The 26,617-nt window shown below is 47.2% G+C and overlaps 1 protein-coding gene across 2 annotated transcripts in view; it reads right to left on the reverse strand.

The window, feature by feature from the left end:
• Positions 1-26,617, reverse strand: part of SPEG (striated muscle enriched protein kinase) — a 1,321,813-nt gene that overhangs the window by 172,885 nt on the left and 1,122,311 nt on the right. For both annotated transcript variants that reach the window (XM_069227158.1, XM_069227157.1), the window contains exon 35: positions 17,284-17,448. In XM_069227158.1, coding sequence (XP_069083259.1) covers positions 17,284-17,448 — 165 coding nt within the window. The remainder of the gene's footprint in view (positions 1-17,283; positions 17,449-26,617) is intronic.

Here is a 26,617-nt window from a genome sequence, read left to right on the forward strand (position 1 = left end):
GCTGAGGTGAAATTGATAGTGGACTTCTTAAAGCTATTTGAGTATGGCTTCACTTAGGTGCAAATAAAATGAAGCTAATAGTTATTTTCATCTGACTCCTTTAAACTAAAAGGGGCCTAAGGAAGGGGTGTGTTCTTGTGACCCTTTTATTTAGCTTCTTTAAAGCAGTCCTGGGACCTGCCCTGGCAGAATTAAAGGATTTTCTCCCAGAAAAACCGATGGGGCAGCTAAGTAATGCAAAATGCAGACACTGCACAAGCACTGGCCTGCAAAGGCTGCTAAACTCATTAGATGGTGATAAACAGGTCAATACAGTGTAGTTGACTAATAGGCAAACAAAGTTTCAGGTTTAGTCTAAAAAACAGCAGAGACTGGGCCTGCAGGAAGGTAGGGCACACAACCATAAGTGCAGCATATAGCTATAAATATTTAGGGGTTTGGTTATCAGATCTTATGAGCGCAAGATACCTTCTATCAAAGTTGAAGGCAAGGTGTCCCATGTTAATCTATGCCCATTGTATGCCACTCTGCCCCACAGCATTCCCCATCCACAAAGACATCCATGCAAAATTCCAGCCCCCATTTCACCTATGGACTAGCTGTTTTTCCAGTAAAATGTAATTCCTGGCAGGATAGAGTCCAGTGTAGGAAATTATTCAATATTCCATATGGGAGTTCTAATTAAGGTTGAAGTCTGGGTATTCATAACAGGGTTTTACAATTATGGTAGCCTATATGCTGCTCTCTCATCGTCTATGAAGAGTGAATTAAGGCTCAAGCAGGCGTGGCCCATCCTTTAGGGCGAAGGGGCCACGCCTCCCCACCTTTTGCCCCTCATGAAGATTGTCTATCAGACTGAACAAAGGTCAGCCTGACAGACACTCTTCATGTTCAGGTCAGGCAGCCAGGAGCAGACATGCGTGATTTGCGCAGACCCCTGGCTGCTTGAGCTGAACTTTGCTGGGCTGAGGAGGTCACAGCTCTTATGGGCGTGACCTCCTCGGCTCAGCAAAGGTGCCTTGAGACCCTTCCCTGGTTGAGGAGGAAAGCGTCACCCATTGACTTTGACCTGCGCGCTTCCGGTTTAAGCCCTGAAGCACCCAGGGTGAGTGTTAATCAGTGACACCTCGTCACAGAGTGGGGAGGGGTCAGCAGTCTCACTGACCCAATCCCACTCTGTGACGAGGCTGGGACTGCTGCCTTCCCTCAGCCAATGAGGGAAGGCGGCAGTCCCAACCCTCCTGGGACATCTGAGGCTGAAGTTAAGTGTGTGTGTGTGTGTGATCTTTTAGAATGAATGTTTGGTGCGTGCGTGCATGTTTGAATGTTATGAGTGTTGTTAATGGATGTGTGTGCGTCTGTGTGTGAAAGAAAGACTGTGTGTGTGTGTGTGATCTTTTAAAGTGAATGTTTGGTGTGTGCGTGCATGTTTGAATCTTATGAGTGTTGTTAATGGATGTGCGTGCGGGCGTGTGTGTGTGGAAGAATGTGTGTGTGTGATCTTTTAAAATGAATGTTTGGTGCGTGCGTGCATGTTTGAATGGTATGAGTGTTGTTAATGGATGTACATGCGTGTGTGTGTGAAAGAATGAGTGTGTATGTGCTTCCGCCCTGCCCCTCCTCTTTCCTAAAGCTGCGGGACGCCACTGGGCTCAAGTGATAACTTAGGCTCTGATATACTATCCATATTCACAAACTAGAGATATGCAATTTGGACAGACTGGTTTGCGAATGATATTGCAATTTCCAAGCAGACCTATGTATTAACCGATCACGTTAGAAACTGCACATTTTCAAGGGGTGACAAAATAATCTGCCTAACAGATATCAATTAGGTTGGCTGCAATTTGCGATCTCCTGTTTTAGGAAGCTGGCCTGATCTGTAGTGGGTACCTATGGTACTTACACCTTATACCAGGTCCAGGTATCCCCTCTTAGTGAAGTATAGGCAGTGTCTAGAAGCCAGGCTCTCTAAAGATAGCTGTGGATGAGCAGCCAAGGCTTATCTAGGAGACATGCAAAGCTAAAAAAATACCACTGGAGTCACACAGCACTTACACACATGAAAGAAAACACTCAGCTGAATAAATCACCACAAAATACTTGACAGGTGACCCACCCTTAGGAGGTAAGTTATACACTTAGGCCCTGATTTATACTTTTTGGTGCAAAACTGCACTAATGCAGTTTTGCAACAAAAGGTTTAGCACAGGCTTGCACCATTTCTGTGCACTAGCCGGGCACAATGTTTATGGAATGGTGCAAACCGGTGCATAGGGTAGGCTAGCGTAAAAAAAATATATATAGTTAGTCGGGTGGGGATGGCGGTATGAAAGAAGGGGGTTTTGCACCAAAAAATGACGTTAGGCAGGTTAGAGATAAAAAAATGACTCTAACCTGCCTAGAGTCATTTTTTGACACAAAACCATCCATACCACACGACTCCTGTCTTAGAAAAGACAGGAGTCATGCCCACCATTCCAATGGCCAGCACAGGGGACCAGGGTCTCCTGGGCATGGCCACTGCACCCAGTGCCATGTATGGGGGCCCATTTCAGGACCCCCAATGGCACTTAAAAAAAAAAAGAAATACTTAAATGTACTTACCTATACATACCTGGGATAGGGTCCCCCATCCTCCGCTGTCCATCTGGTGTGGTTGGGGGTGTCCCAGGGGCCTGGAGAGAAAATAGGCCCACAGGTCCCCTAGCGCCTGCCCTGACCCAGGTGTTATAAAATGGTGCAAAGCAAGGTCTGCGCCATTTTTTGACCCCTCCACCCTCCCATGCGTGATTTTAGCACGGGGATAAATATGGCGCCAAGGCCATAGAATCATTTTTTGCACGGGAACTCCTACTTTGCAACTCATTGACGCAAAGTAGGTTTCCACGTCCAAAAAATGACTTTAACTCCATAAATTTGGCACTAGACGGGTCTAGCGCCAAAGTATAAATATGGAGTCAGTTTTGCACCGAATGTGCATCAAAAAAATTATGCAAATTCGGAGCAAAACAAGTATAAATATGCCCCTATATACACTAGCAATCAGAAATAGGCAGAGAAAAGGTTACAAAACAGTGCAAAAAGTAATAACCAATAGTGACCCTAGGGGAAGTACAAACCATATACTAAAACAAATTGAATGCGAACAAGGTACCCCTACCTAGGTAAGTAAAATGTGTAGAGGAGAGCTGGGGATATTAGAAACCCACAAAAGGTAAGTAACACAGTACCCCCCAGCGAACAGGGATGCAGAAATAAAACACTGGATTTTCCCCAAATCACCCAAAAGGAGGAAAAAGAGAGAAAGAAGGCACCCAGAGAAGACTGCAAGAAAACCAGTGGTGGACTCCTGGAGAAAGAAAACCTGTGGAGAGAGGGGACCAAGAGTCACAGTGGAGTCCAGGAGGAGTAGGAGGTACTACCCACCAAGCTATGGATGCAGGAGTTGGTCGACGGTTCTGAAGAACAGATCAGCACTGCAGCCCAGGAGCCAGAGAGGAATTCCAGATGGATGCAGGAGGTGTCCCACGCTGGAAGGAAGATGTCAGAGCAAGATTCCCACCAACAAGCCTTGGCAAAGGCAAACTCGCGGTTAGTGGAAAAGATTTGCTGCCAGGAACCAGCAAGGCCCAGGAGGACTCAACCCAGGAGGGGGAGTCACATGTGACCCTCAGCGTTGCAGAGAGTCCACAGGAGCAGAGGCAGCATCCACAGGAGTCCCACAGGATAGGGACACAGAAGTCACAGAAGAAGCCCACGCAGCACTACACAAGTTGGATCCCATGCCGCCGGAGAACTACGCAGGGAAGCTGTGCTTTGCAGGAAGGAGTGCTGGGGGCTGGAGCTACACATCGCCTGAAGATCCCTTGGAGGAGATGCAAACAAGTGTTGGCAGCTGCAAGAGACGCGTGCACTTGGGTGCTGTCTTGCCTGGTAAGGCAAAGGCATACCTCCACCAAAAGTTGGACAGCTGGCAGGGAGGACCAAGATGACTACTCCAGACCACCACCCATGATGCAGGATCCACGCACCTCAGCAGGAGAGGGGATCCACGCAGCTGGTCATTGCTTGTTGTTGGTGCCTGCGGTTGCAGGGGAGTGACTCCTTCACTCTAAGGGAGATTCCTTCTTCTTGTGCAGGCTGAATGGTTGCAGTCTTCTGTGGATGCACGGTAAGGAAACTGTTGCAAAGCTGGCAGGAACTCTGGATACAATATTGTAGAAGCGTCTTCCTCGTGGATCTGCATCTTGAAGGTTCCTTGAGGGTCCAGTCATGGTTCCGGAGGCCAGAAGTTGAAACAGAGGTTGCAGAGGAGTCCTGCTGGAATCTTGCAAGCCGAATCGGAGGACCCACCCAAGAGAGAGACCCTAAATAGTCCTGAAAGGGGGATTGGTCAGGTAAGCACCTATCAGGAGGGGGCTCTGACGCCACCTGCCTGGCCTGCCCACTCAGATGCTCCCAGAGTTCCCTGTCATCCTTAGAATCAAGATGGCAAAACTCAGAGACCCTCTGGAGGAGCTCTGAGTACACCATCCTTGGGGTGGAGATGGGCAGGGGAGTGGTCACTCCCCTTTCCATTGTCCAGTTTCACGCCAGAGCAGGGACTGGAGGTCCCTGAACTGATGTGGACTGGTTTATGCATGGAGGGCACCAAATGTGCCCTTCAAAGCAAACCAGTGGTTTGGGGAACCTACCCCTCCCAAGCCAGTCAAACCTATTTCCAAAGGGAGAGGGTGTTACCTCCCTCTCTCAAAGGAAATCCCTTGATCTCCCTTCCTGGGCTTGATCAGATCAAGTAGCAGGAGGGCAGAAACCTGTCTAATGGGTGGCAGCAGCTGGGCTGCCTGGGAAATCCGGTAAGACTGGTGGTAGCAAGGCTGGGGGTCCTCCAAGGATCCCCCCAAAGCGCATGCAATCATGCTTCCAATACATGCAACAGTATTGGGGTGTAATTACAACATGTTTGATAATAAACATGCCCAGGTTCAGAGTTACCATTATGTAACTGGACATAGGTAGTGACTATGTCCAGTACATGCGTAAAATGGCTTCCCTGCATTCACAAATTCCAGGAAAATGGATCTGGAGTTTGTGGGGGCACCTCTGCTAGTGCAGTGGTGCCCTCACACATAGGTACCTGCACCATGCCCTCTGGGCTGTGAGGGCCTACCACAGGGGTGACTTACATTGACCTGGTGCAGTGACCTGTAGTGGAACCGGGTACGTGTACCCTGTTCAGGCAGACTGCAATGGCAGGTCTGCAGAACCCTTTGCATGGGCTCCCTATGGGTGGCAGAATAACTGCTGCAGCCCATAGGTATCCCCTGGAACCCCAATGCCCTCAGTACCTAGGTACCATATACTAGGGACCTACATGAGAGGACCAGTATGCCAATTGTGGGGAGAAAAATGTACAATTTCGAAGAGAGGGTAAAACTACGGGGGTCCTGGCTGGCAGGAACCCAGTAGACACAGTCAAACAAACTGATAGGCAGAAAATGGGGGTAACCATGCCAAGAAAGAGGGCATTTTCCTACACCTGTGATTAGCTGAAAATGCAGGGATGGACACTCTCCGCAGTCAGTGTACTCTCTGCACTGAGGGCAGAGATATGCAGAGAGTACCCTCTTCTGGTGCGGAGAGTGCACTCTGCACCTGGAGTGGAAACTCCACCCTAAGTAAGGACATGAAGATACTCGTGCATACCCTTTGCGAATAATAAGTTAAGACCAAAAGTCTAAGTTTACCTTTCTGAATAGGGCACTTAGACATCAGGTCTAAACCTAGGCATTTGGTCTAAACTCAGACTTAAAGTCTAACTTTAGACCTGACGTATAACTTTAATATAACTTTAGTCCTGAAGTCTCAATTTAGACATCAGGTCTAAACTTAGACATCAGGTCTACGTTTACCTTTGTGAATCAGGCCCTCTGGGACTAATTATCAACGTGATAGCAATTTTCAAACAGCAAAACAATGATAGATTATGTAGAATTGCATTCCAAGATGGGCACTCTTTATCATCAGTATGCGAGCTGCTCAATCCTACAATTTGCTTGATTTATCCAGTGTTAGATCTTTCATAGATTCACATGCTTGAATCATTCCCCGTCATCAAAGTAGGAATCCCACTGTATCACAATAAAGCAGTTTGTGAGAACTATAAAAGGCCACAATGGCATTAGGACATCAGTTTAATAGTCTATGACCTTTTTAGAAAAAGGACCAAACTTGAAGTATGACCAATCAGGTGTTAGCACCCTTTTAACACTCCCAAGAGAGGCTTATTCCCTCAGGTATCCTAACGCTTGTTGTGTGAAGGAAGTGTCCCTGAGCTCTGCTCAGTTATTTCCTGTGAAAACCAGTTTTTCTACAGCTACATTATCTGATTCATCCATAAAAGGTCTCTTTCGTTGCGGCAAATCCTGTGGGAAGAAAAGACTGCATGTGGATTACCCACACAAAGACTGTCTCTATTGCCTGTACCCTCAACATCAGGCAAAGTATAAGATCTGTTGAAACTTCTCCTCAAAACAATTTGAGGGGCAGAGGAGGAAGACTACTACTATGGCTACAAAGGTCCAGATCTACAAAATACAGTTCTTCAGGTGAGGACAGTGGTACAACTTCTAAACCCCATAAAAGGTCAAGATCCTCTGACTAGGGGTGTTCTAAGGAGAGCAGAAAGTATTTTAAAGCTCACAAAGATCCTTCAAAGGAGAAAACAGTCCCCGCAGGGTCAGCCTCCTCCCAGCCGTCCACTCCATCCCTGAAGAAAAAGGAGACTCGTCATTGTTCTATTTTTTCTTAACTGTTGACATTGAGAACAAAAACATCACTGAAAACTCCGTTGACGACAACACAGTTGATGCTAGTGTCAACAACGCCTACAGCATCGACTGTCATCACCATCTCGTTGACGAGGCCATCGTCATCAGCAACATCGATGACAATGGCCATTCATACACCCATTTCATCCTCTAAGGTATTTGGCCCTGGACTCTCAGAGATGGTGGACTCAACATTACCAGCATATGAAGCAGTCCTCACTAAAAGAACCATCAACGAGGTCTAGTCCATCCTCTGCACAGTTAACAAAGTCATCAACGACTACACCATACTCAATGGCACCATCGCTGACGAGGCTACTGTCAAAGACACCACCGTCGACAAAACCATTGTTGGTGACAGCACCGTCGACAACAGCACTGCTGTTGATGACACCGTCGATGGGAGAGATATTACTGCCACAATATACCATTGCCACCTCTGCTTTAGTGTCAAATGATCTTGCAACTACCAACCAGATCATCAAGATCACAAGAACTACTCTACATCTTGAAGAAACTTCTCCAAGCAAAGTTTCATCCCTGCTGCCTTGTGGCCTATTGGAGTGGGAGGAATCTGAAGATGAGGGACCCTTCAGGGACACACACAGTCCCTCAGAACTTCACATTAAATATCAGGATGATAACGACGAGTATGACCGGGCGGACTATGAGTCACACTATACCCTTCATGGCAAACATTATGAACATTACGAGTATCTCCAGCCAAGACGTGATATCGTACAGATGCCTGCAAATGGCCTGCAAATCCCAAATTTGCAGGCCATGTTCAAAGACTATAGATGCAGATTTCTGGACTCCACCCAGGATCAGCAACAGCAGCCTCTGCAACCAATTTCTTCGGCTACACCGAGGAACATTCCTTCTCCTCCAACAACATCAAGGCTGACACCAGCCTCATCAACAGCTGCACCTCCCAGGGAGGATGATACCTCCTCAGAAGAAGATAAGGAAGAGGGAGAGATCATTGTTCCCCAACACCTTCACGATGAGTGGGATGACTATGTAGCCAATACTCCCATCTCCTTCACCTCCTCATCCCTCAGACTCTCCCCCTGAGGACATCGGGGGTTCCCACAACTTGATGGACATGGCTGCAATGCGTTTTCAACAGCCAACTTCCATTTCTCAGTTGGACTGTTTTCTGCAAGATTTTAAGGAGCAGGCCAGAAAATCAGTAAGAGCTTGTAGGAAGCTGGCCCAGTGTGTGAGGGACACCTATGATGTTACACCCTATACTTGGTCCAGGCAACCCTGATTAGATAGTGTTACAGTGTCTAGGCAGTCAGGGCTCTATAGGGTAGCTGTGGTGAGCAGGCAAGACTTATCTAGAAAGCATGTGAAGCACTTGCAGTACTACATAGTCACACAATAACTCATCAAACACATGAAAGGAACCACACAGGGTTGCAAAAATAAAGGTATTTTGTTATAAGTACACCAGACAAGACTACCATTGGTATACCTCCCTCTGGAGGCATGAACACACAGAATATACACTAGCAAGAACTCAGGAAAAGCATAAATTAGGAAGGGCTCTATGGGGGGCCAAAACCATATACTAAAAAAATGGAATGCGAAAGGGTGTCCCCCACCATAATGTAGGAGCATTTAGCTAAGGGCTGGGGATGAGTAGAACCCCAAAAGGTAAATACCTAGAACATCCCCAGCAGCCTAGGTGCAGAGAGGTAAGTTACCCGGTTTTCCCACAGGTTAACATTGGGATGTCATGATAGTAAAAAGGCAAAACAAGGACCAGACCGGTGGAACCCAAGGGTGGATTCCAGGTGAAGAGGACCTGCAAAAGAAGGGAACAGAGTCCATTCAACGCAGGAGTGTCCAGGTGGGGCAAGAGGAAATGCCCACCCTTCTGTAGCTGAAGATCTAGGTCGTCAGTGATGGATGAAGTCCAGCTGTGGGTTCCAGGAGCTACAGAGGAATCCCTGAAGTAACCTACAAGCTGTCCCTTGACGGCCACCAGATTGCAGATGAATCAGTGGTCAGGAGGACCACCAACAAGCACAGGCAAATGCAGCAGGAGCTCCTGGAGCGTTTGCAGAGCTGTGGAGGACCAGCAAGGTCCTGGGGACTTGACACATGGAGGGGAGTCCGGGCTGACCCTCAGGATGCAGGAGAGCCAAAAGAAGCAGTCAGAGTCCCCACAAGCAACCCACTGGAAGCAGGCACAGTAAGTTGCAGTAAGGCCCAGTCAGCACACCTGAAAGGGAGTCTCAGGCCACTGGAGCTGCAGAGAGGAGACTGTCCTTGCAGAACTAGAGTGCTAGGGGCCAGGGCTACCCCGAGCCTGAAGATCCCTCAGAGCAGTAGTCAACAAGCCGTGGTTGATGCAGCAGTCACGGTGCAGAGGGGATCTGTCCCAGTGGCACAGGCAAGGGCTCATTGTCTCCCACATTGGAAAGAAGGCAGAGAGGACCCAGGGGATCCCTCAGAACCTATATATAAAGGGAGGACAGGGAGACTGACGGTCCAGTGTACAGCCTCCCAATGCTCCATTCAGGAACACGGAGTCGGGCAGGTTCCAGACGCTCCCGGACCGCGCTGTATTTCTGCGCTCTCTGTGAGAATTCCGTGTACCCCTAGGGCGCTGCTATCTTTAATTGGGATGGGCGACCCCCCCTTTTTTTGACGAAAAAGATTGACAAGACGAACAGTGGACTCTCTCTGTAAGTCATCTGTACCCTAATAGGGTCATTCTACACTTAGAGGAGAAGTGTTTTCATTAAGGTCCTGAAGAAGCGTCATTGGATCCTCCGGGACCACTGTAAGACACGAAACATGTAGACCTGTACTCTATAGGTTGGGGACATTGTCCTTCTCCCTATTTTTTCCTTTGTGAGTGCATAGGAACATTGGTCCATTTAGCACTCCGGTTATATCTTTTAATGTTGGTCTAGACACAGTTGAGATACATTAAATTTTGATTGCTTGTGCTTAGAGCCAATTTTAATTTGTCTTTTGTCTCTCCTCACCACTCTATCTAATCGGATTTAACGCTGGTACCACTCATTTTGTAGTAATTCGGTTAAGAGCACCCCTTCTTTCGAAGGGTTGCCCGCCGGACATTGCAGTGCCGGTCTGGCGAGGAGTGAGCCCAGTGATGATGCTTTACATCCGGACAGATGTGTGAGGGCTCTCTTTACTCCTGAATTACAGGCTCCCCTGTATGTTACCATTGTTTTGATGTTGTGTTAGGAACAGTGTACCTTTTTTGTCTGTATTGATCCCTCAGAACCACCAACTGTGTTGGAGAATCTTCGCAGATTGGATGGACAGAAGATCCCACCAGCCCGATATCGTTGCCTTAGGTGCCTGCAGATGCACAGGAGTGACTCCTTCACTCCAAGGAGGATTCCTTCTTGCTTCTTGGTCAGTCAAAGTCTTGCCAACCTCAAGGGATGCACAGCTTTGGAGATGTTCCAGAATGCTGACAGTAGCCGCGGAAACAATGGTACAAAGAGTAGTCTTCTCAGGCGGTGCAGTCTTGTCCGGTTCCTGTGTAGCCCAGCAACGGTTCTAGAGGCCAGGTGCAGAAGATGTATTGCAGAGAGTTCCTTCCAGTATCTTGCATGAAAAATCAGAGTCTCTAAATAGCCAAAAAAGAGGGTTTGGTCGCTCTCGGGGTGACCACCTATCAGGAGGGGTCACTGACGTCAGCTACCTGGCCTACTCAGTCAGATGTTCCCAGAGGCCTCTGCAAATCTTGTTTCCAAGATGGCAGAACCAAGTAGCCGCTTGGAGGCCCTCTATGCACCATCCTAATGGTGGAGATGGACAGGAGAGTGGTCACTTCCCTTTCCTTTGTGTGTTTCGTGCCTTAGTGGCGACCAGTGGTCTCTGGACTGGTGCAAACCAGATTATGCAAGGATGGCCCCAAATTTGCCCTTCAAAGCATCCCAGTGGCGTGAGGGGGGTGCGGGGGTGGGGGCTACCAGTACCGAGGAGGTTGCACTCCTCTCTTGCAGGAAATCCTCTGTTCTGCTGTCCCGTGCTTGAGCTGTTGAAGTAGCAGGAGGGCAGAATTGTGTCTGGGGAGCTGCAGAAGCGGGCTGCCTGCAGACCCTGGAAGACTGATAATAGCAGAACGGGGGATCCTCTAAGGAACCCTCAGAGTGTATGGCATCATGTTTCTAATACTGGAATTAGTATTGGGGTATGAATCCAACATATTTGATGACAAACATGCCCAGGTTCAGAGTTACTATTATGTAGCTGGACCATAGGTAGTTACCAGTGGCCAGTACACAGATAAAATGGCTTCCCTGCACTTACGAAACCCAGCGAATTGGAACTGGAGTTTATAGGGGCACCACCGTTCATGCAGGGGTGCCCAAACACACAGGGACCTGCACCTACCCTTTGGGCTGAAAGGGCCTACCATAGAGATGACTTATAGTGACCTGGTCTAGTGACCACTAGTGAAAGGGTGCATGCACCATTTCATACGGGTTGCAAATGGCAGGCCTGCAAACACAGTTTGCATGGGCTCCCTTGGGTGGCATAATACATGGTGCAGCCCATGGGAGACCCCTGGTGTACCAATGCCCTGGGTACCTAAGTTACATCTACCAGGGACTTACAGGGATACACCAGTATGCTAATTGTGGGGTGTATGAAGTAGCAAAACAACCAAATGTGGAGGAGAGAGCACAATCACTGGGGTCCTGATTAGCAGGATCCCAGTGAAAACAGTCTACCCACACTGACATCAGGCAAAAAGTGGGGGTAACCATGCCAGAAAGAGGGGACTTTCCTACAGAGCTATCCCCATTATTGACTATATTTTGAGCGAAGTGATTGAGATTATGAAAAAAACAGCTACAATTCCACCAGTACCTACTCGCCTGAATAAAAAGTACAAAGCTACGGAAGATTCCTCGGCTTGTTTTAATGGTCATACGAAACCTGACTGTTGTTCCCCAGGTTTCTCAAAGGCGTTCTAAACAACCTTTCATTCTCATATCTGTTACACCAGACAAGGAAGGCAGACGACTAGACAATGTAGAAAAGAGGTTCTCCATTACGTCAGCTATAACTGTCTGTGCAATTCTATGGCGTTATGACCGCCAGATGTTGTCAGATGTCAGCAGCTTCATCCACCTCATCCCAGAAAATAATAGATCTGAAGCGAGGAGGACACTACAAGAGGGCGAGCTTACTTCTTCCGGAATCTTTGATTGCACTCTGGACATCACATCCACATGTTTTCGCCAGCTATTCAGAGCATCAGTTTTACGTTACTAAGGATGGTTGAAGGCCACATCATTTTGACCAGAGGTCCAATCAAAAAATCTTGGACATGGCCTATGATGGTGAAACTGGATTTGGCAAACACATAAACAATGCATTGTTGGCAATAAAGACAGACACGGACACTGCCAGGTCGCTCGGCACTTCGCAATGAAAAAAATTACCCTTTTGAGGGGCCAGAGGGAGAGGTTTCTCTTCATACAGAGGTGGTTACCAGCGACCACCTCCATTGTAATCTCAATACAGGCCTCCCTACCATTAGGTATATTGCCAGCCACCCACAGCAGGCTATAGCAAGCAAGGTGGATGACAGAAGGAGCCCACCCCCCCTCCCCCCACAGGGCCGGGACTCAAGCTGCAAACTATTACCTGAACCAGGTACCGGCTACACATCCTCCTTCCTTCTATTCCACCTAGGTGGGCACGAACATCTCAAATTACCTACAACAATAGAGGGAGATAACATCGGACAAATGGGTGTTGGATATAATAAGTTACGGTCATGCCTTGGAGGTTGTGCAGGGCCCTCCAAACTATCCTCAGAAAGGAGCATTCCCACCCCATCTTCACTTTCTAAGGAAAGAAGCATTACTAATGCTTTCCAAGGGTGCGATAGAGAAGGTTGCCCCTCATCAAAGAGGATTAGGCTTTTCCTGGTGAGAAAGAAAACAGACCAATACTGGACCTCAGAAAATTAAACACATTTCTGCTCAAATATTCTTTCCCTATGATAACCCTTTCAGACATCATTCACCTTCTAAATAGCGGAGACTACATGACATCATTGGATTTGCAGGATGCCTACTTCTACATCCCCATTCATCCCAGGCATCACAAATACCTCTGCTTTACTGTAGCCAGTACCCGCTATCAGTTCGAAGTCCTTCTGTTTGGACTGGAGCCAGCCCCTCAAAGCTTCACAAAATGTCTCGTGCCAGTGGCAGCTGCACTTTGCAAACAAGGTTTTCAAGTATTTCAAGTACACAGATCCTATGCTGTCTCTTGTTTAGACGATTGGCTTCTGAAAGTGCCATCACCACAACATGCTTCCGAAGCCACCACGGCCTGTCTTACACTATTTGGCAGTCTAGGCCTCACGGTAAACGACCAAAAATCATCCACCATACCAACGCAAAAGATTACCTTTCTGGGTGCAAATCTCGGCACAATCAAGAACAAAACTTCTCTTCCACAAGAAAGACAAAAAAGGTATCAAGTCTGGCTTTCGAAATCTCCAAAAGAATATGAGACTCTTCAAGTTGCTCGTAGGGTTGATTTCTTTGGCAATAAACCTAGTACCTCTAGCGCGACTAAGGATGAGACCATTACAGGAGGAGCTCCAGAAGCAATGGATCAAGTCTCAAGGATCCTTTGAGGACTTGATCAGTATTACCCCATGGATGGTAGAAGCATTACAGTGGTGGACTCACATAAATCACATCTTTAAAGTGTTAATGTTACTGCCCTCAGTTCCAGACTTCCTCATCACAACAAACGCTTCTCGGGAGAACTGGGGCCATCATTTGCAGGCTATGTGGATCCAAGGAAAATGGTCAAACCATCAGAAACTGATGCACATCAGTCTCTTGGAATTAAAAGCAATATTCATCCCACTATGGGCATTTCTGTCATGGATATCGGGCTCCTCTGTGCTGGTCCATACAGACAACAGGACCAGCATGTATTACACCAACAAACAGGGAGGAATACGATCTCTGTCCCTTTCTCAAGAAGCGCAGGATCTTTGGTATTGACTCACAATACACAAAATCTCCCTGAGGGCAGCGCACCTGTCTGGTGTGAACAATACTCTCGCAGACACACACTCAGCAGAACAGAGGACAGTTGCCACGAATGGGAACTATATCAGCAAGAAGCGGACAAGGTCTTCTCCCGCAGGGGCAAGCCAGCATTACATCTCTTCATAACAGACAACAACGCCAAATACCAGTTCTACGCCAGTGCATACCCAGTTCCGAGGTCGTGGGGGAATGCCCTTTCGATGCAATGGTCTGGGACCTTTGCTTACGCTTTTACCCTCTTCCCATTGCTTCCCAGGATTCTCAGAAAAATTAAAACAGAGCACTGCCTGATCGTCCTGGTAGCTCCCAAATGGCCCTGACAACACTCATTCACGGAGCTGATTCTCCTATCTGTGACCAATCCCATCTGCCTGCTGAAAAAAATATATATTTCTAACAAGAGATCAAAGCCAAGGTTTACACCCGGAGCCAGCCTTTCTCAAGTTGCATGCATGGCTCCTGAGTTCTATGAATTCCGAAATCTAACCATCAATCAAGAATGCAGAGCTATCCTATCCAGAGCGTGGTCTGAAAAGTACAAACAAAATCTACAGCCTGAAGTGGAAAGATTCTGTTCTTGGTGCCATCAGAATTACTTACACTTGTTTGAAGCCTCTCCTGAACAGATCATACCATATCTGCTTTCAATGGCCAAGCTTAGCTTGGTTCATGCATCAATTAAGGTTCACTGTGCCACAATCTCAAGGTAAAGGTGTTCTGCACAGGCTATATCTCTCTGTTCCACTACACCCATCAAACATTTTATGAAAGGGCTGTTCAGAACTTTTGTTCCGGTGCGAGCACCTCCCCAGGAATGGCATCTTAACATGTTTCTCTCACAATTAATGAAGTCCCCTTTCGAACCAATTCATAAAGCTGAACTCAAGTTTCTCATATGGAAGGTCGCTATTCCACTCGCCCTTACTTCCACCAGAAGAGTCAGTGACAGGCCTTCACTATCCTAGAGCCTTACCTATGCTTCACAGATGAATTCGTCCTCCTGAGGATGAATCTGAGTTCATTCCAAAGGTTCCTTCTCAGTTTCAACTCAATGCATGATTTTAAGGATTATTAATCCTACTATATCGGCTGAAAGGATGCTCCACACTTTAGATATCAAATGGTGTCTTGAGTTTTATCTCCACCGTACTAAACATATTCAGAAAACTGATACACTGCTAGTGTCCTTCAGTCAAGGGTGTCATGAGAATGCAGTTACGAAAGCCATATTAGCACGGTAGATCTCAGCAACAATTTAGTTTTGCCATTCAAAGGTTGGCAACCCCCTGACGAACAAACCTAAGGCACATTCCACAAAAGCAGTATCCACCTCAAATGCTCTTTTCGCATGCACCCCATTGGAGAAGATATACAGAGCTGACATGTGGAAGAGCACCTACTCGTTCACACAGCACTATTGCCTGGAGTCAAAACAGCGCAGTGACTCTGCTGTAGGACAGGCTGTATTACTCCATCTATTCCACTAAGGTGAGCCTCTCTATATAGAGATATTTATTTATGTTAAAACTAGTACTTTTCACTCAGCTGTATATTTCTACTTTCTTGTTCTATTGACATTTATTCTTTAAGATTTTCATAGGATTGCTAAAGTTTGTAATGTATGTCTAGATACATATTGATGAGTATACTGTATAGTCTATTATGAATATATTTTACTCTACTCACCATCCTCTAAGAGCACTTCAGTTGCATATGATACTGTTTGCTATTCTGCTTCAAGCATCTGAATCTATGAAAGATCCAATACTGGATAAGAAAATTAGTTACTTACCTGTAACTGCAGTTATCCAGTATTGGTATCTTTCATAGATTCACATGCGACCCACCCTCCTCGTCTGAGAGGCTCCCCATATGAGTGAATCAGCCTCTCTTGGGAGTGCTCTATAGGGTTCTAGCACCTGAGTGGCCATACTTCAAGTTTGTTTCTTTTTTTTAAAATGACATAGATATGCCATTAAACTGATGTCCTACTGCCACTGTGTGCTAATGTAGTTCTTACATACTGCTTTATTGTAGTCCCGTGGGACTCCCACTTCGACGACGGAGATTGAGTCTAGTATGTAAATCTATGAAAGATACTAATACTGGATAACTGCAGTTACAGGTAAGTAACTCATTTTTGTCTCCAGGACTGCCATGTCTTGTGTGCGGGTCCTGGTAAGAGGAATCCAGAGACTGTCTCTCTAAATAAGGGCAAGGCCAGGACTGTGACCTGAAGGTGCTGTGGTGGGTGTCCCTGGATAATGTTTTACCTACGGAATCCATGTTGGTCCCCCTCTTCTCAATGGAACGAGGGAACTGCAAGGTTGGGGGTGTGACATCATCTGTTTCTGCAGAGGCTCCACATCTGTCACCCTCTAAATTACCTTCTTGGCCTTTATTTTGGGGACAATAACTAATGTTTGGTATTCTTTAGGACTACTTGTGAAGCTACCAAGAGCTCTGTCTTAGTTTTTGAATCTGTGGTGCAGTATCAAGGACTTTGCTGTTACAGTGAACATCTTATTCCAGGAGGCTATGGACACTGTCTCGAAGACATGAACGTTTCAGCCCCTAATCTTTGATCTAAGGTGGGTTATTCTAAGTAGTTCAAGTGAAGAAAAACATTATAGCAACACATAGAACACATTATGAAATCACACAAAAGTCCATGACTAGAAACATTCAGTAATGACATGGAGGAACGTGGTCACTCTACCAGCTCTTGATCCCCTCTGGCAATATAAATGGATTTATGTCCTTTTTGTCAGTCATGTGGAACAGTATCGCCACTTAAGTCTCCACTTGTGGATCCTCTTGAACAGTACTGATGGATCTGTGGTGCTTTGTGAGAATCCTGGGACAGTATACCTATATCAGTTGCGATTTATGGAAGGTCTTGGGCAGTATTCCTGGATAAGTGTTCATTTGTGGATCTTGTTGGACAGTGTCCAGAGTTCAGCTTCAAGTTGTGAATCACCTCAATAGTACCGCATGGTTTCTGCATTTGTAGATCTTCTGAGACAGCATTGAGAGTTAGGTCTCCAGTCGTGGATCATCTCAAACAGTACCTCTGGATATATGTCTATTTGTGAATACTTGGGGACAGTAGTATAATCTCAAGATCTCAAACTCTGTAGGAAGTACACAAGACTCTGTTCTCCAGTTTTGGATGGTTTAGGGCAGAAAGTGTGTCACAAAAAGTTATATCAACTCACTTACCTTGCATGATATGTTATTACACAGACCCTATGCTGTCTCTTGTCTGGGACTTGGGAATAAATGGTGCTTCAGAAGAGAGGAAAGACAATGGCTCGCTGTTAATGTGCTAATATGAACAATGGTCCGGCATAAAAACTCACCTGCTTCCTCAATCAGCACCTCTTCAGAGATGTTGCTATATGGACCCTGACCCGCTTTGGTCTTACAAGCCACACGAAAGGTCACAACCTTCCCGAAAGGCAGCTCAGTGACATTGTGATAACATTCGGCCATGCCTGAGGAAACAGTCTTCCACCCTGGCACTCCTGAAAGAGAGCGAAGAGGAGAATAGATCTCCATTATTCACAATCCTGAAGCCTATAGAGCAACACATGGTAGGCTAGGTTTTACACATAATGCAGTAGACTATATTTAGGAAAAAATTGAAACACTTTTGACAGTAGAAGCAATTGATGACTTCACAGAAGAATGGTTTACAATACAGAGATAGTCATAGGAATGCTACATCATACTCATAATTACCAATCTGTTAGAAGTAGAGCCCAGGTTGACCGGTAAGAAAATTTGTTACTTACCTGTAACTGTAGTTCTCCAGTATTGGAACCTTTCATAGACCTATATACGATCGTGACGTCATCACGGCGACCACAATGCCCGCGGAGTTGACCAATGCCACCGAACGACATGCAGGGGTACTGCTCGGGGAAATTCAAATGTAAGGAATCTGCAACTAGAATATGTCTATACCAGATATATTGTTACCTAAGGTAACACCTTGTACAACAAGGTGTTAGCCCGTTCTTCGATAGAGGGCCCGATACATAAAGAAGAGTGTAGAAAAGGGTGCTTACTCCAGTATTGGAACTTTCATAGATTAACATGCTTGAATCATTCCCCGTAGTCGAGATGGGAGCCTCCGGTACAATTACACAAGTAATGATGAAACATATCAATACAAGGGCCTTAGGACTCTTTAATTTAATAGTTTATCACAGTCATTTTAAGAAAAGGACCAAACTTGAGCATCCACCAATCAGACAACACCACCCTCTAGAATCCTCCTGCGAGAAACTCCAGCACCTCCGATTTTCTAAGCACAAGTGCATTAAGGATAGGAACAGAAAGAGAGAGAGAGAGAGAGAGAGAGAAAGAGAGAGAGAGAGAGAGAGAGAGAGGTGTGAAAGTGAGCTTCTCCGGGGAGGCGGGTGGGTCGCATGTGAATCTATGAAAAATTCTAATACTGGAGAACTATAGTTACAGGTAAGTAACTCATTTTCTTACTCCAGTATTGGAACTTTCATAGATTCACATGCTTGAATCAGAGTAACGGGCAGTACTTATGCACATTGGAATATTGCAGCCATGTACGTCACAAAACGCCTCCATATATAATACATACATTTATATAAATATATATATAAAGCAATACTCTAAACAACATATCGTCTGTTCACCCCATCTTTAACTTCTCTCCCTTTACTCTTCTTTTCTTTTTTTTTCTTTTTTTCTTTTTTTTTTAATGCATAGGATCCGTATTCAAAAGTAACAGGACATAAACAATGTGCATACCTGATCTAGGATGGAGGGATGAAAGAGATGGCTCACCTTCACTTGAAGAGGTTCCTGAGGACTGCCTGACCCACTGCAACCTCTCCTTGCGATAGTGCTTCCAGGCAGTAATGTCGTGTATATGTATGGCAGCTTTTCCATGTCGCTGCTCTGCAGATGTTTAGCAGAGGAACCCCTGCAAACAGTGCTGCTGAGGAAGAAACTGCCCTTGTAGAGTGAGCACGGACCGATGAATGCAGTGGTTTGCCTGCTGCATGATGGCAGAAACGAATGGCTGAGGATATCCATCTGGCTATACTCTGTTTGGACAGCGGTTGACCTCGTCTAGGTGCACTGTAAGCTACGAACAATTGATTGGAGTGGCAGAAGGACTTAGTCCTATCCAGGTAGAATTTAACACATCTCTTAATGTCTAAGGAGTGTAACGCTCTTTCCGCAGGAGTAGATGGATGTGGAAAAAAGGTTTTAAAAACTAAGGGCTCGTTCATGTGAAAATCCGAAGGGACCTTCAGTATGAAATGCGGGTTTGTGCGAAGTAGTAGTTTGTCTTGTTTGATCTGCAAAAATGGCTCCTGTATGGAGAGGGTCTGAATCTCACTGACCGGTCTGGCTGATGTGAGAGCCACCAGTAAAGCAACCTTCCAAGAAAGGTATTTGATGGAAGCACAATGGATTGGTTCGAATGGATGCTTCATTAACTGTGCTAGAACAATATTCAGGTTCCATGAGGGAGGAGGAGGTCTGAATGGAGGAAAAACCCTGAAAAGTCCTTTTGAAAAGCCTGAAAACTGAGATAAACTGCTCTGAGCTCTAGCAGGTTGATGTGCATCGCTCTCAACTCTAGTGGCCACTTGCCACTTATTTGAAGATGTTGCAAAACAGCTCCCCAGCCCTCCAGAGAGGCGTCGGTCGTGATAGTCCACGGAGCTGGACGATGTAGGAAGGAAAGGCCGACAGACAGATGATGCTTTTGAGACCACGTCAGAGCTTTGACCATTGCTGGGGTTATGTTTATCTGATCTTTGAAGCTTCCCAAAACCTGGAGCCATTGAAGACTGAGTTGCTCCTGTAGCGGTCACATTTTCAGTCTGCAGAGGGGAACCAGAGGTACGCATGATGACATCATGCTCAACAAGGATTTGAAAAAGGTGAACTGAGTTTCTTCCCTGTATTGACTTCGCTAGATTCAGTAACTTCTGTTGTCTCTCTACTGTGGGACACTCCATGGTGGATTGAGTGTCCAGGTTTGCCCCTAAAAAGGTGATACTGCGTGATGGTAGAGGTTTGGACTTCTCCCAGTTGATGGTGAGGCCTAGACTGTTGAGTAAGGGAACGCACCTTTTTGTTGATCTGCGCGCTCCTGCGTAGGTGTTATGCTTTTATCAGCCAATCGTCGAGGTATGGAAATATCTGGTGTTTTCTCCTCCTGAGGAAAGCTGCGATTGGTGCTAGACATTTGGTAAATATCCTGGGAGCTGACTTTAGGCCAAAAGGAAGGACACGAAATTGAAAATGGCTTCCGGCTACCATGAATCTCAGGTACTGTCTGTGGGCAGGGTGGATGGGAATGTGGAAATATGCGTCTTTTAGGTCTAGTGTAGACATGAAATCTCCCTGGTTCAGTCGCAGAAGGACATCCTGTAGGCTTATCATGCGGAACAACTGCTTTTTTAAGTAGATCTTTAATTCCCTTAGGTCGAGGATCGGCCTCCAGTCTTTCCACTTCTTGTGAATGAGGAAGAACCTGGAATAAAACCCCCTTCCTCGCTGTGACAGAGGTACTTTCACTATAGGTCCTTTGAGGAGCATCTTGCTGATCTCCCTCTTGAGTAGTTCTGGATACCTTGATGGAATCCTGCGAGGAGGATTGGAGGGAGGTATTTGGATAAACTCTAGAGTGTGGCCCTGTTTCACTAATTGGAGGACCCACTTGTCTGATGTGATGACATGCCATTGCTGGAGGAACAGGGATATCTTTACACCTAGAACCAGAGGAGGAGGGTTGGATGTAGCCGGCGCCTTGGATGTATCAGGCTCTACGAGCCGAGTCTTTAGCAGGGCGAGTTGAGCGTCCCCTAGTGCCAGATCTACCATAAGCTGCTTGTGGTGGTTGCCTTTGTGGGTAGTATTGACGAAACTGCTGGGAGGAGAAAGGATAGGTTGAATATCTATATTGCTGATAGCCTCCTCTATATGAAGGCAGTCCACGTCCTCTAGCCCGAAAGGACGGCTTCAGAAACTGGAGAGTCCCTAGCAATCTTGCTGTATCCGTGTCGGATTTGATAGATTGTAAGGCCTCATCAACATGTTTACCAAATAATGCTTGGCCATCAAAAGGTAGGTCTAAACTCTTATTCTGTACCTCAGGCCGGAATGATGTAGCCTTTAGCCAGCCTTGCCTTCTAAGTACAGCCGCACCTGCAAGCTGGCGAAATGCAGTTGTGGCTATGTCCATCGCACAGTCTATGAGCTCAGCTGAGGTGCGCTGACCTTCCTGTAATGTCTTCCTTGCATCTGATCTTCCATCCTCTGGCAACTGGTCAATATGCAGGGCAATGTCTGCCCATAGCTGTCTGTCATACCTAGCTAACACCGCTAGAGAGTTAGCAGCTCTTATTACTAAGCTAGCCATCGACACCCTCTCTGTCTGGAGGTGTAGAAATAGGAGCAGACGGATTCTTGGACTTTCTCTGTGCCGCCTGGGCCACCACCGAGTCCGGATGAGGATGACCAATTAGACATGCTGGGGCATCGTCTGGTGCCTTGTATTTTTTATCTAGCCGTGGCAGTACTGCTGTGACAGTAGCAGGGTTATGCATCACTTTCAGCCCTTCTTCCTATAAGTAGCTGACCATTGAAATGGAGCGCACAGATTTCTGGAATGGCTCTTTAAAATCATATAGGAAGCAATCTGTTTGCTTCGACGGCATTGGCAAGGTGAAACATTTAGCTGCTCTCTCCAGGAAATTATGAAATCCCCCGATGTCATCTGGCGGGGATTCTACCTTTGACTGTGAAGGAGAAGGAGGAGCAGGAATAATGTATTCATCCCACTCCGAATGAGTGTCAAGGAGCTCTCCTTCTTCCTGATCCCCTTCCAACATATCAGTGTTCTGAGGTAAAGTCATATCCAGCGTGGTAACATTTATCAGTGGTAATGAGGTCAGTCTCTGACGTGGAGTAGTCACCCCGGAGACTGGCGACGGCAGAGGTTGCTCCCCTTGAGGAGGAAAACGCCTGCTATAATCAGCCAACATCACCCGGAGGTCAGAGAGCAAAGAGGTTGGAATGTATGCTCCTTCTTGATATTGTTGATCTCCTCCATAGTACTGAGGGTCATAAGTTTCCTCAAATTCGACTTCATCCTGATATTTGACGTTCAATTGAGAGGGGCTATGGGCTGCTCCAAATGGACCCTCATCATCTGACTCTTCATCCCCCTCTAACAAGTGAACCGGTATGAGAGGGGTCACCTTACTAGGTGAGGTGTGCTTTGGAGTAAGTCTTTCTTGTTTTTTAGATTGTTTTTCCCTCGTCGGCGGTGTGGTCGACGGCGCAGATATAGTCTTCGTCGTTGATGGAGTCGATGACGATGAACGCATGGAGATCTTGATCGTCGACAGCCTTACCGAAGAGTCTACTGTTGACGAGGCCGTCGACAATGGTAAAGCAGATACCGTTGTTACCGTCGTCGACGATGATGAAATGTAATCCTTCATCGACGATGATGTCGTTGGCGCTGCTCTCGTCGACGGTGGGGCGCTCGTCGACGATGATGTCATCGTCATAACCGTTGTCAACGGTGGAACAATGGAAGTCGTCTTCGACGATGAGAAAACACTCACCGACGGTCTCGTCGACGCTGAGTCTGTTGTCGAAAGTAGACGAAGGCCTTTTGAACGGCAAAGATGTTGGTACAGAGGATGATTTCTTATGCCTCTCAGAACTACTGGCATGACCTCTCTCCCCTTTCCTGGAAGATTTATGAGGTGAAGTAGATGGGCTGCGGCCATTGTAAGACACTGTGGTAGTCTTTTTGTGGGCTTTTCTTGGTTGTTGGGAAGGAGATCTTGTGTCTGATCTCGCCCTTTTTGATGACTTTTTGGATGTTGAAGAGTCATCACTATCCGAAGCAGAGACTGCATTATCTCTGTACTTACGTTTCTGCAGCCAAATTAATAATCTGCCTTCTCTATCCTTAAGAGTCTTAGAGGAAAAGGCACGACAAACCTTACAGTCCTTGGCTGAGTGGTCTGGATAGAGGCAGTATATGCAATCCTGATGAGGGTCTTCAGAATGTAGTCTTTTCTTACCACAAGTTTTACAATGTCTGAATAAACCCTTCTTCTCCTTGTAAGACATGTTAGGGTGTTAACCCTAATCAGTCAAAACAAGGCTTAGTAGAGAAAAATGGCTTCAAGGCAATCCAAAGGTGTAAAGAAAGAGCAGAGCTCTGAGGAGACTCCCTAGCACGACGTGCAATAGAAAATCTGAGGTGCTGGAGCTTCTCTCAGGAGGATTCTAGAGGGTGGTGTCGTCTGATTGGTGGATGCTCAAGTTTGGTCCTTTTCTTAAAATGACTGTGATACACTATTAAATTAAAGAGGCCTAAGGCCCTTGTATTGATATGTTTCATCATTACTAGTGTAATTGTACCGGAGGCTCCCATCTCGTCAACGGGGAATGATTCAAGCATGTTAATCTATGAAAGTTCCAATACTGGAGTAAGCACCCTTTTCTACACTCTTCTTTATGTATCGGGCCCTCTATCGAAGAACGGGCTAACACCTTGTTGTACAAGGTGTTACCTTAGGTAACAATATATCTGGTAGAGACATATTCTAGTTGCAGATTCCTTACCTTTGAATTTCCCCGAGCAGTACCCCTGCATGTCGTTCGGTGGCATCGGTCAACTCCGCGGGCATTGTGGTCGCTGTGATGACGTCACGATCGTATATAGGTGCCACTCCGGTGCGCTGACATCAGTTTCTTTTCATGACTTTCCATGCTAGTAGCCCGGAGCCATGAAGAACACTGAGAATGATGAACCAAAACTAGGGCCATAATAGGGAAGTACCTGTCCCTAGAAATCTGTTTGAAGTGCGGGGAGGATGGGTGGGTCGGTAAGGAATCTGCAACTAGAATATGTCTCTACCAGATATATCGTTACCGAAGGTAAGTAACTTGTATATCTGATAGAGACTTCTAGTTGCAGATTCCTTACCTTTGAATAGATACCCGAGCAATACCATCCCCAGAGGTGGGCTGCAAACTAAGAGCACACCAAAAAATCCTGGTGAAGGGACGCCTGGCTGCCAAGATGACATTACAGACTTTGGGTGGAAGGTCTAAAGCCGCCAACTGTCGCCGCTCAATCTCCACGCAAGGAAGCGGAGACTGGACAGGTTCGGGTGGATAACCGTCCCCGGCTGCTGCAACAGAAGATCCACGCGAAGGGGCAGTCTGATTGAAGGATCGATGGCCATGCTCAAGAGCTTGGGATACCAGACTCTTTGTGCCCAGTCTGGAGCTACCAAGTTTACTTGGGCCCGGTCTTGCCTGATCTTCTTCAGAACTTTGGGTGGAAGTGGTATTGGCGGGAAAGTGCACAGGAGGCCTGAGTTCCACTTGTGACGAAAAGCGTTGCAGAGCGAGTGCCGCCTTGGAAACTCCAACGCGCAAAACAGCTGATATTGCGCATTCTCTGCGGAGGCGAACAGATCTAATCAAGGCTCTCTCTACTGCTGAAAGAGACCTTGCGCCACCTCCAGATGTGGATGCTAGTCGTGATCGACTATACATCGACGGCTGAGTTGATCTGCTCTGGCGTTCAGAGAGGCCGCCAGATGTTGAACCACCAGGGAAATGCCCTGGAGTTCCAGCCATGTCCAGAAGTGAAGAGCCTCTTGACAAAGGGTCCACGACCCCACTCCGCCCTGCTTGTTGCACTACCACATGGCGGCGGTGTTGTCGGTGAACACCTGCACCTCTTTCCCTTTGAAAGAGGGAAGGAATGCTTTCAATGCAAGTTGGATCGCCCAGGGGTCCAAAAGGTTGATGTGGAGCCTGGACTCCGCCAGAGACCAGAGGACTCTGATCTCCGCCTCTCTCATGTGGCCTCCCCTTCCCAGGACCGATGCATCTGTCACTACTGTGAGATCTGGTTGGGGAAGGGAGAGTGATCTGCCCTTGACCCAATCTGGATTTGACAACCACCACTGCAGGTCTTTCGCAGTTCCCTCTGAAATCTGAACCATGTTGGATAGATTCCCCTGATGCTGCACCCGCTGGAACTTCAGGTCCCACTGCAGAGCCCGCATATGCCATCTGGCACATTGGACCAGCAGGATGCAGGAGGCCATGAGGTCCAGAGTCATTCTCACCGAAATCCAGGATAGAAGCTAAAACATCAGTATCATAGCCCGAATATTGTGGACTCATTTTTTGGGAGGATAAGTCCCGAAACTGCACTATGTCCAGAACAGCTCCATGGAAGGGAGTGTCTGAGAGGGAGTCAGGTGTGACTCCAGCACATTGTTAGTGAACCCCAGCGAATGCAGGAGGTTTGCCACAGTCTGGAGCTGAGAGATGACTTTCTGGAGCGTGTCCGCCTTCAACAGCCAGTCATCAAGGTAGGGGAAGACTGGGACCCCTAACTTGCGCAGATGAGCTGCAACCACTACCATCACTTTCGTGAACACCCGAATCGTAGGTAACGTCTGTGGGCTGGCAGGACAGGACGGGAATATGCAAATAGGTGTCCTGCAAGTCTAACGCAACCATCGAGTCTCCAGGGTCCAGGGTCCAGGGCAGAAAGGACCGGAGCCAGGGTTAACATCTTGAACTTCTCCTTCTTGAGGAAGAGATTGAGGGACTGAAGGTCTAGGATAGGGCGAAGACCTTTGTCCTTTTTGGGCACCAGAAAGTAGCGGGACTAGTAACCACAACCTATTTCTCTCTATGGCTCCCTTGGCCAGGAGAGCCTTGACGTCCTCAAGGAGAAGTGCCAAATGATCCTCCAACAGGTGATCGAATGATGGTGGCATGGCTGGAGGAGAAGTCTCGAAGGGGAGGGAGTAGCCCTTTCGGACGATCTGTAGAACCCACCTGTCCGTGGTAATGGATTCCTAGTGGGGCAGATGATGGTGAATTCTGCCGCCAACTGGTCCCCGATGTCCCAATGAACTAGGAAGGTTTTGAGGCAGAGGAGGGGCGGGGGGTGGACTGGGCAGCCTGCTGACTCCCCAATCCACAAGGTCGATGGATCCCACATCCGTGCAGGGGCTGTGCAGCATGCACGGGTCGGTGGCTCAGTAGAAATGGACACAGTTGGGTGTCCCTTCCGTAGCCAAGAAAGGAACGAGAGGCGGATTGAGAGGGGTGAGGAGCTGCAGCAAGGCCAAGGGACCAAGCCGTAGCCCAGGAATCCTTAAATCGATTGAGCGCTGAGTCCACCTAAGTCTTCCCTAAGTTGTCCAGTCTGTTTGATTCCCTGTCCGAGAGAGTGGTAGGGAATGCGCCAGAGGATGAAGAAGCCTGGATGACAAGGCTCTCAGGCGTAGGGTGTTGGGTGAGGAAATTTGGGTCATTCGGCACAGGGCGATGGCGGCGGGCAATCGTCCTATTCACACGAAACCCTGTGCTGGGTTTAAACCAGGTCCCCAGTAGGACGTCTGTAATTGCTTTGTTGAAGGGAAGAAGGATTCCGAGTTGGAGGCCACAGGCTAAAGCACTTCGGTCAGGAGGTTAGGCCTGACCTCCACAGAAGGAAGTTCGAGGTTCAAAACCTCAGCCGCCCTTCTCACCGCCATAGAATAAGATGCTCCCTCCTCCGTAGCCACTGTACGGGGAGAGAACATGCCAGTATCAGGGGAGGTGTCCAACCCACTGGCATCACCCAAATCC

Source organism: Pleurodeles waltl, chromosome 3_2 (genome assembly GCF_031143425.1).
Source record: "Pleurodeles waltl isolate 20211129_DDA chromosome 3_2, aPleWal1.hap1.20221129, whole genome shotgun sequence".
NCBI lineage: Eukaryota > Metazoa > Chordata > Amphibia > Caudata > Salamandridae > Pleurodeles > Pleurodeles waltl.